This window comes from Sinocyclocheilus anshuiensis, unplaced genomic scaffold (assembly GCF_001515605.1).
Source record: "Sinocyclocheilus anshuiensis isolate Anshui unplaced genomic scaffold, SAMN03320099.WGS_v1.1 scaffold436, whole genome shotgun sequence".
NCBI lineage: Eukaryota > Metazoa > Chordata > Actinopteri > Cypriniformes > Cyprinidae > Sinocyclocheilus > Sinocyclocheilus anshuiensis.
The window spans coordinates 918,727-929,869 of record NW_015560618.1 but is presented as its reverse complement, the minus strand read 5'-3'; the positions used below and the strand labels follow the sequence as shown (position 1 = coordinate 929,869).

The 11,143-nt window shown below is 38.0% G+C and overlaps 1 protein-coding gene across 1 annotated transcript in view; it reads right to left on the bottom strand.

Annotated features, from left to right (window-relative positions):
• st6galnac5a (ST6 (alpha-N-acetyl-neuraminyl-2,3-beta-galactosyl-1,3)-N-acetylgalactosaminide alpha-2,6-sialyltransferase 5a) overlaps positions 1-9,282 on the bottom strand; it is a 44,185-nt gene extending 34,903 nt beyond the window's left edge. Inside the window, exons 1-2 of the mRNA XM_016478177.1 lie at positions 9,203-9,282; positions 8,392-8,583 (exon numbers count right to left, since the gene is read on the bottom strand). Coding sequence (XP_016333663.1) covers positions 8,392-8,583; positions 9,203-9,217 — 207 coding nt within the window. The 5' untranslated portion in view covers positions 9,218-9,282. The remainder of the gene's footprint in view (positions 1-8,391; positions 8,584-9,202) is intronic.
• Positions 9,283-11,143: the final 1,861 nt, after the last annotated feature.

The following is an 11,143-nucleotide window of genomic DNA, read 5'->3' as shown; positions in this document are numbered from 1 at the left end:
CGCCTCGCTGACAGATATTTGTAGAGCTGCGGGCTGGGCGACCCCCAACACGTTCGCTAGATTCTATAGCCTTCGTGTAGAGCCGGTATCCTCCTGTGTTCTCACCTCAAATGGGTAGAGGCACTGAGAGGCTCCGGTTTAGTGTCGGCTTGCTAAAACTGCTCCAGAGTGTCCGTACTGAAGGCCCTGTCGAGCTCCTCCGTCCCCTTGGCAGCCAGACGTTGCGGAACTTATAAAAGTTCACAGTGTTGCTACAGATGAAATATAACGTGGATAACATAAAATTTATATTTTTCATCAGGTTAGACATAGATTATTTATCACTCAAATCCGTTTATCTACCTGTCCGCTGGTAGCGTATATCTGCCATGTCTGTAACTTTTTAACACTTTTAATGTGTGTTTGTAGTTCTAATTGAATCTTCGTCCACCGCGCAATGTGTTGTGGGCAATATTAGTCGTTAGAGTGTGCATCGATCTGCACTTCGAATTCTAACCGGAAGTAGTAGGCATACTTTCTGCAGGTCCTTAAAACATCTTCAGTTAAATTGTTTACATTTAAGGCCAAGAAGACTCTTAAATGGTACAAAAAGTCTAAATTATAAGAGGTCTTTGGGGACGGAAAGACAAGAATTGCTATATGGATTAATATGACGATTAAACTTCAAAAGGCTACGATTTCACTGAATAAACTTGAGCGCTGCAGTCAGCTTTGTGTACTGCGGTTACCGGGGAAACCACTATATTTCTGCAGTTCCGAAAGTGAAACCTTCTGGCAAAGAATGAATTTGGTTTTTCAATAAGCCCATCTGCTATTTTTGCTACATATTTTTAGATGTGAACCAGTGAATCGACAAAAAGCTAATGCATTATAAAAATCTAAACAATTAAGACACTAAGATATATTTATATGTTATTTAATATAATAATTAATTGATAATAATTGTTTAAATTAATGTAATAATTGATACTTTTGACTCCCTTTTCTTAAAAATCGTCGCCACGGCTGCTGTACCACCGCTGAGCAGCCGGGTCACCGGCTCGGCTCCTCAGCGAAAACCTGGTATGCGGCTGCCTTTTTATGCTCACGCTGTGATGAGTGGCAGCTTAAAATCTAAACAATTAAGACACTAAGATATATTTATATGTTATTTAATATAATAATTAATTGATAATAATTGTTTAAATTAATGTAATAATTGATACTTTTGACTCCCTTTTCTTAAAAATTGTTTAAAGGCTCAAATGTGAAGTGCAGATCTTAAAAAGGTCTTTAAAGGTCTTAAATTTGATTTTAAAAATCCTGCAGATACCAGGTTATTTTATGGTATAACTATTTTTTTGAATAAGCCCTTTTTAACTATCCTCTTAGGTTGTTTTGAGATTGTTCTGTAGGCCACTAATAAAAAAAGGACCTCTGTACATTTGTTTGTTGCAAATTTACAGACAATGCAATTGAGAAGTTTACATTGGCTTGTTGGGGTAATATGTCTGTCCACTGACAACAAAGTTTTCCTTCTGAATTAGCATAACTGCACAAGTTTTATAGTTATTAAAATCTTTAAAAACAAATTACATTAGTTATACTTTAATTTCCTTCAATAAAAAGGAAATTGAGTAAGACGGTGTAAAAGTTGTGTGGACGTGTATTAGTAATCTGGCCCCTTGGTATAAAGGAGAAAAAATGCTGGCCCTCGTCACTATCAAAATTGCCCATCCCTGCACTAGGCCATCATACTAGTCAAATCTGCTCCAAAAAACAAGCTTTTGGGAAAAACAGAATTTTAGCACCTAATGGAAATGAGGTATCAGGCATATAGTAACATCTGAACTAGTGACTGTAGGGGAATGACTTTCATAACCCTGCCTTCTCAATACCTTCTAAAATTGTGTTCCTGAGGTGTATCAGTGCGCATTCAAAGCTCCCCTACTGGTTATGTCCACAGGTTGTGTGTTTTCAGAGTGAGTGGAGAGGATGTTTTCAGCCCAGAGCTGAGAGCGTGCAAATCCGCCATCACTGGAGACATCAGCCTGGCTTGCTGAGCTGAAGGAAGACCACTGGGATCTCTCAGTCTCTCGCTCTCGCTCAGCTTCTCTTCCCTCTCCACAGTCGAGAGAAGAACTGACACTCATCTCGTCCCACACTGGGAGGATTCAAAGGAGCAGTCATCCAGCAAATGAAATGCAGAGAGAGCTCAGCGGAGAGCAGGGGGACCAATCCTATCACCATCCACCTTTCGGAAACTGTTAATTGCAGAGGCAGGGATAAAAACCTATTCAAACTGTGACCGACAAAATTAAATGATCCTTGTACATCTAATATTTGACTGTACTATGTCAACATTACTTGACTACAGCTAGAGAAAACGCCTGTGCTGAGTTAAACAAGAATTAATTGTGACCATCAGAGCTGTTGTAACACACAATTCACTAAAGAAATTAGTGCAAAGGCATGAATTAGGCCTGTCACAATATCAGGTTTTAACACCACAATTATTGTGACCGAAACAATGTAATCGCCAGGCACGTGCACACATAGACATCAAAGGGGGCTTGAGCACCTGCCCTTTTTCTTCCTTGAGAGAAAGTGACCTTTTTTCTGGGGAGTGTTTTTTTTTTTAATAAATGAATATATGTGTGTTTCTGTTTGCGCACAGCTTTCTATTTCTATATCTCTATTTCCCTGTCAAACAAATAAAAAATCAAAATATCAGGTCGGGTCAGGAAATGTTGACACTTTCTCCCCTCCGCATCTCCACGCAGCACAGCAGTGTAGCACACACTGATCGGCACACGCGCATCACTGACAGGCAGAGAGCCGCAGAAGTGAAGCCCTCCCTCCCTTTCCAGTTGTGTTTGTCTTGGTGTGGAGGTGAGTGGTGATGAACAACAGACTAAGCTACCTGTGCCTCGAATTTACAGCTAATTATCCAAAAGGCAATTATAGTTAATTTGTCTTGCTAACATCCATGACTCATGAGAGCTACCATGTAAGTTAGCGAAAGTTTAGCTAAGGCAATAGGAAGTCTAACGTTAGTAAGTTTAGACCAGTGTACATTCTTTCACTGCATGATTCAGTTTATTAAAATGCATTTAGAATGATCACAAAATTCAAGATATGGGGGCAGAAATGTATATATTTATATCATTAATTCATATTGTTAATCAGTATCACGCAAAGACTGACGTTTTCTGAATGAATCAACCGTTTAAATGATTCGGTTCAGTCGCAATGACTCGCTTATTAACAGTGACTTGCTGCCACCTACTGATAGTTTTAATTTCACATTTAAAGTATCTTTTCATTTAAAAAAAATTATAATTTCAAATATCAGTATTCAACGTTTTATGTTTAAAATATAAAAACGGTATTTATGCATTTGTAACTGTAGGTTAAATACATTCATGTCCTGCATTAAACACTGTGTAAATGCATCCAAATGCCCCTTCTAATGCAGCTTCTGTGTTTTCTCTGCATTGCAAAGATTAATTTTGTCAATACTGATTTCATTTGCTTGGTAACAGCCCAAATGACTTATTATTCTAATTGACTGATTCAATTTAAGAATTTGACTGAAAAGATGATGCACACTTTTAGAAACAATGCCTTTATAAAGGTAAAAATGCCAATAAAAGGTAAAAATCAATTTAAACTTATTTGAAAAGATTTATTTCTATCACTGCTGTGAACTGATCACCACACAGAATATGAAGAATATCAAAACTTTAGGAGTCAGCTGTCCACGGTAGTCCTTAAGATATCAGCACAATAACACACTCAGCAAAATATTATCTAATTATCGTTATCAATAAAATCCCAGAAAATATTGAGATATATTTTTTTGTCAATATCACACACCCCTAATATGTTTATAACGTTTTGTTTAGAAAAAATAAATAAAAATAAATATGAGAAGTGCCCTTTTTTCCACTTGAGCCCCTGCCCCTCAAAATGTCTGTGCACGTCCCTGGTAATTGCGATACCTATGGACATTTAAATTAATTAATTAATTAACTGTGCTATTAGTCAAATTCATCTTTGAATTGTTTTGCATTTTCACAATAAAACAATCACACTCAAAAGACAGTGGAGGTGGAGAGAGATTTTGTCTCCCACACTGATGGGCTTTTTCAAATAAAATTTTAGTTTCAATTTTGATTTTGGTTTCCAATGATTATGAAAAACAACAAAAGAGATAAAAACGATTATAGTGCCACATTCTGTTGCTTTCCTTTACAGTGGTTTGCTTGTGCCCCTCTTAATAACATTTTTTAAATTAACATCCAAATCAGTCAAAACATGTAACATGACTGTCATAAAATGCAGTCTACTGCTGGGACAAAACAGGATGTGTATCAGTATACTGTATCCATGCATTCGGTCTTAAAGTGACAGCAGCTTAATGTACTTGCTGCAATCTATGTCATTAATCAAACAAAAAACAAAAAAAAGAGAAAATCACTCACTGATCTTAACTGAATGAGTTTTGTAATACAAATCAGTGTGAGTTTAATTCATACAGTGAAGACTATTCTGTATTTTATTTTACATTTGATTGTGTTCCTGATGAAGAAAACCGTAAAGTGCTATACTGGCACAGACAGCATGTGGTTAAACTGGATTGCAGATGAATGAATTGGGCTACATACAGTGTGCAAAAGTGGTACAAGTGAATGGTAAATTTTCCTCATATACATCACATACACAGTCATACACAATCAAATACTGAGGATAAAAAGTGGAAGTCCTTGGAAGTCCACATGAATGCTTCAGTACTGAGGTATCTCTACGTCTCCTGTCTCAAATCATAAGATCTAGTCAGTCCTCTTAATTACCCAATCCTCAAAGTGCATATGGATCCAAACCTGCGTGCAACTAATGTGCTGTGTAATGAGAAATTGCAAGAGCTATGGACTATGAAATAGTTTTCTTACATTCTTAAAGGAATAGTTCACTGAAAAATGAACATTCTGTCATTATGAACTGTCATTCCAACCCTTTTTTTCTGTAGGGTACAAAATGAAATCTTTTTCACTGTATGACAGTTCTTACTAACCAAGGGCTGTCAAGCTTCAAAATGACAACATTGAAAACATTTCATAAAATTATATTTAGTTCAATTTGTATATTATATTTCAAGGTTTAACATGTTTTACTGTACTTCATGTTTTGAAGTTCAAATACACACAAAGATAAATGAGGCAAAGATAAGATAATGTGAAAGATTTTTTTTTTTGTCAGAAGAAATGCTTGTCATTTGAGAAGACTCCAAATATAGTGCACTACATGAATAGACAACTTTTTTGTCCTTTTCTGGGTTTTACAGCCCAGAAAATCGTTTACTTTCATTGTATGGAACAGAGCAGCCTGAACATCTCCATTGGTGTTCCACTGAAGAAAGTCATATGAGACTGAAATGAAATGAAGGTGAGAAGAAGACAGCAGAGTTCTTATCTCTTTCAATTCTGTGAAACAGTAGAATGCACTGGCATACATTTCTTAGCATTTCAAAGAATCCAGCTGGGTTTAAAAGCATTTTAAATAGTATTTCATAATTCTATTTGCGTCTGTGTGCGGTTCTTTCAAACTGAGCCCTTCCAGTATCTTCAAACCACATTAGCAGGCTGTACGTTCTCTAGCATGCTCTTGAGAATTGTTTCTTTTGAACTGGCAAGTCTGAATTTGGGGCAGTATAATATGCATTCTTTCTATACTGTCAGTCAGACATCACGGATGTAATGATGGACTTTTTTAATCCACGCACATAATCCGATGGCAAACAAAACAATAAACAGCACTTGGCGTCTACTTTAAAGATTAAACCCCTGCCCATTTTAAAGTCTTAGCAGCATAAATGCATGTGCACTCCGCCATCAGTTATACCACCAACTGCTTTTAAGCAGATTCATGTGCTTTGCTCCCATCTTTGACCTTACTGTCCTGAAAAAAAATTGGAAATGTTGAAATTATACATTGCTTTCACACTGCCATCCAACGATCTGATGCAGAAACCCCAAATTCAGAGCTGAAAGAAACAGACCTCCCAGACATCTATAGAGGCTCAGACACTTAAATATTACTTGAAAGGGCATGCACTGAATTCTGATCCTCTTCACTTGAGTCATACAGTCAGAAACAAAAGCTGCAACGACATTCATTAAACCAGTATCTGTGATATTGGAATGTTAGTCGAATGTATTTATAAAAATAAATAAAATAAAAAAGAGAGAGTGAGAGACATACTGTATTTCACAAAGGCGTTAAGACACTCAAAGATCATTAAAGATTACAAAACATCTGATGTTTGCATTGGGTCTTGTTATTGAGAATTATTCCATAAAGACAGCAACAATTCTCATCCCAGAACCCAAAATAGCAGCATGCTTAATGCATTATCAAGGTCAAAGTTTAGAGTGTTTGCTAGTGACTAAATAAAATAGAATGCAGAAATGCTCAGTCCATATTTAGGTTCTTGCCTACATTGTTTACATGCCAGTTTGACCCAAATGAACGAGTTTTAATTAATATATTAAAACAACTGCATTATGAAATGAAATCATTCAAGAAATGTCAACTCCAGCCATCAGTTACCTCCCAAAAAACCCTGAGCATCAGAAGACCAACCCATAGAGAGTCATCAAAGCAACTCGGCTATCGATCACAGAGTCATTTGGCTTTGTCAACAGCTCTTCTGTGGCTTAAAGTGCACAGCGCCTACCATAACAGTACATTTTCTATCAGCCCTCATGTGAACAACAATGACAGTCACTAGCAGTGGCATCAGACAAGTGGTGTCAGATCTCATTGTAGAAAAATTGCTTTGGGTTTATCAATAACAGATAGAAGAGGGCAGTGAGGGATTTCGCTCCAGTTGAAGCTGATATTGCTAAAGGCAGGTGAGTATCGAACGGTCCGTCTGCCTGAGCCAGGGGTAAATAGTGATTAATGGGCAATGGAGGAAGGTTTCGCAAGGAACTGTGTGAGTGCCTGCAATCTGACTCTTCTCTTCAACCCTGCTCTGCTCAAGCTCATGCAACTCCGTCGATTTCAACAAGAGAAGTGAATTCTGAAGTGAAATGGAAATATCTTTTTTTTTGACTAAAACGGCTCGAGCTAACCAAAGATGAGATTAGAGAACACCAGCAATGATTTTATCATTTTCCAAACTAATCGGGTTTATTGATTAGCCGTGTCAGCAACTGAATAAGCTTTAAATCTGTCAGAATGGCTCAGGCAGTATTGACTGAACTGGATCCAAGTTTGAAAATAAGCTAGGAGAAATGTGTCTGCCTGTAGTCAGTGGTTACACATTTTAAATGCCACAGTTCAATTTTTAACCACAAGACCTCCATTGTTCAAAAATACAGTACAGTAAAAGCACTTTCTATTGTGCTATTGGCCTAGACAAAACTAGTTTCCATGAAAACTAAAACAAGTCTGAAAAGCACACTGCTATACAAAATTCAAGCTTACATAATGATGTTGAATTATGAACATTTAAAAAATAAGACGGGTGCAGGGGTGGAGAATTTTGCTCAAATCTATTGAACATTTTCACCTTTATAGCAGATGGAAACATTCTGTGACAACATGTCCAAATATTTATAGAATATTTCTCACTGCTATTTGCCATATATCAAGATTTTACAATTTTGTGGCAACTGTGAACAATATCAGGAAATGACTGTGATGTTGCAAAGTGATTAGCTGTCTTCATCGCAGTAATCTCTTGAACACAAACAGATTAATATTATATAAATTTTTTAAATCTGAAATGATGTCACCATTCTTGACTTTTGTATGCTGAGTGTTAATATCTGTTCAAACCATTTCCACTATTATATTAGGACTGTTAGGCACAAAATTGCTACAGTACATAAAGTGCAGATTGCAAGTTATGATCAAGCTTAAAGGTCAATCATAACGCTTATACTGCTTCTCCATGTAATAAAGGAACTGACTATAAAACTATTACGGGTTAGAAGAAAATCCTGCAGTTTGGTGTAAAATGCCCTATAGCCTACACTGATTTCACAGTCAAATTGAGAATATAGTATTTTATTGTAAGAAATTACTATTAAATCTTAAACCATTAAATAATTGATATAAAAAAATAAGATAATATTGAAATGCAGACTTTGCAATATTGATATTATTATTATTATTATTTAATAATAATATTATTATTATTATTTAAAATAACACTGTTACAGCTGTTATAGTTTTAGCTCATGCAGCTTAAACCAGCTAATAACCACCTTGGGGTAGTGAGAAACTTGCTATTTTGTTTTAATACACAACTGGATTTTCCAGAAGGACATAGAAACGTGCATCGCTCCATTGGTTACGGACAATTAACTTCACTTGAATACATAAAGTAGGCGTGTTTACCTTGTGCTCAATGATGCTGCTGTATCCCTGCAGTGCTGGAGGCGCGCGGGGCGCACTGGTGGGCTCCACTTTCTCACCTGACGCGCCCTTAGACGCGCTGGATGCTGTAGTATTATTATTGTAGCTGACGCTGTACACGAACAACAGGCTGGTGCACATGGTGATGGCGAGAAACACGGCTACTCCATGACGCTGGAAAACACGAGGGCAAAAGTTCAAATCCACACAGAGCGCAAGGTCATAAATCATCACCAACTCATGCCCTCAGCGCAGTCAATTATAGGATACAAATCACATTTCCATGCTCAAATATTAATTAGTTTGGGACTGAGATGATAAGAACTTGCAGGTTGTTACTAAATGCTGATGCCTAAAACTAATGCATCAGATCATGCAATAATGGGTTTGCATCAGCAACATTAGACTAAGTACGATCATTAGGCTATATGGTGGTCTTATCTTAACAAAAATAAAAAGCGCTAAAAAGCTAACTTATTGTGTATTTAATAGTGTCATACTAAACTAAGAAAATTCCTATGCACAAGAATACACCATATTCTTATTACATGTTTAAAATAATATTTTTAAAAGAAAATCACAAAAGCCATGTTCTTTTCTCAAAGCAAAATTTCCTGTCCCCCAAAATTAATTTCCGACCAGTCATTATTCAGGAAAAGGGGATTAGGTTTTTTTTTATTGTCTTTAATCTTCTTTCATTCAGCATGTGAAAGCAACAGAGAGCCGCAGTACTTCAAGAACAATGCTGCACAGGAGAGATGCGAGACATTCAAACAGTTTTCACTACAGTTACCATCGGTGTCTTCATCCTGAAGCCAGCTGGAATATTCCCGGGAATGTGCGCATGAAGATCCACTTTTTTGCCCGATTGTTGCTACTTCATCAGATTATGTCGTCATTAAATTGCCGCGCTCCGCTCGCGCTGGGAGATGCCAGTGTGTGTGCGGTGCGCCCGGACTGAACCCATTCTTGAGAGCGGCGAGCAGAGAGCGAATGTGACAACGCGCGGTCCTAAAGAGCATTGGGTTTGAGTGTGAACTCTAATTCAGCGTTCAGGACAAATTGCACACTTACTGTATAGTCATTGCGGCGACATGGAAATACAATAATCATCTGTTGTAAGAGGCTAATATATTTGTGCTTAGGTTTTTTTTTTTTTTTTGGCATACAATGTGCGTACAACTGTGCAGGAATATTACAGGTTCAATCAGTGCTTGAAGTGGAAAAAAGAAGTGCCGGTACCAATGTATGTATATAATGCCGAAAGAAAGAAAGAAAGAAAGAAAAAGAAAGAAAGAAAGAAAACTGTCTAGAGCATTTTGTATATAAGCACCAGTTAAGCTGCGATACCAAACAGGCGCCAAAAGACCACTAAACCTGCTGCCTTAACCTGACTGTACATGCTACTATACGGATCCATGCAGAATAACTAAACCACTGACCAGCATAATCTAAACCACCTTCAGCCGGCATTCATTATAAAACACTCATGCTTTTAAGCCAAATACACGCTTAAAAGAATAATTTACTGCCATCTGGACGAGAGTCACTATTCTCTCCGCCATCTCTGATGAAATCGTCCGTGTTTTCTTTGATCCGTTCAGAATACCTAAACTACTGACCAGCGCATAATCTAAAACACCTTCAGCCGGCATTCATTATAAAACACTCATGCTTTAAAGCCAAATACACACTGAAAATAATAATTTACCGGCATCTGGATGCGAGTCACTATTCTCTCCGCCATCTCTGATGAAATCGTCCGTGTTTTCTTTGCATTAGCGCTGTTTTGAACTTATGAATTATTACTAATTCATTCCCTTGACCTCCTGGGTAGTGTGCATTATAGTGTAATTTCTAATCACCCAGACACTGACGCTTTGACTCAGTACCGGTAACATGTCAGAAGTGCCGGCACGCACGAAAAAGTGCTGGTACGCTAAAGACTGAAGCCCCGTTCACACCGCCAGCGACACACAGCGACAGAGCGACATAATTCCATTCATTTTCAATGGAGAGCTGGCGACTTCCGGCGACACGAGCGACAGTGACCGTTGGCGACGGAATGTGGGCATGTCAAGTGATGCGAGTCAAGCGACAAAAGTTCAGAATTCTTCAATTTTATGCAAATAAGCAGCGAATTTCGCGAGCGACAACCAATGGGAGTGAAGTCAGTGGAGAGCACGTGATTCATCTGCTGTAGTGGAGTGTTACCGGGTAACTAGGCAACCAGTAGTGGGAACGCCCACTAGCGACCTCAATTGCCAGCCACAAGCGACAAGCAGCGAAAAAGTTGCTGGCAGTGTGAACGGGGCTTAAGGCGGGCGTACACGGTGCGATTCTGAAGGTCGGAACGTCGTGAGCTCTGGCACATGTCACGATTGAGTTTATCCGAAAATGGTACGGAGGCAGTCACACACGACACGAATTTACTACGATTTTACAAACTCTGACGTAAGCATTACGTTTCGCGCCATTCATAAAAATATGGATTCTGAGAACGAAATAGTTTTCTTTGTGGCAGGCGGCTTGTGACGTACAAAAAAAAAAAAAAAAAAAAAAAAAAAAGAAAAGTTTAATTCAGGCGAACCGAAACAACGCCTGTGAATGCTACCTGCAAGCAGCCCGAGCTGAAATCCAAGTCCTGGCTCAGCAGCGAGACAACTCCAAACACCAATCGGGTAAAGTCAAATGAAGCCAAGGTGAATTCAATGTCACAAATGAACTGAAATAT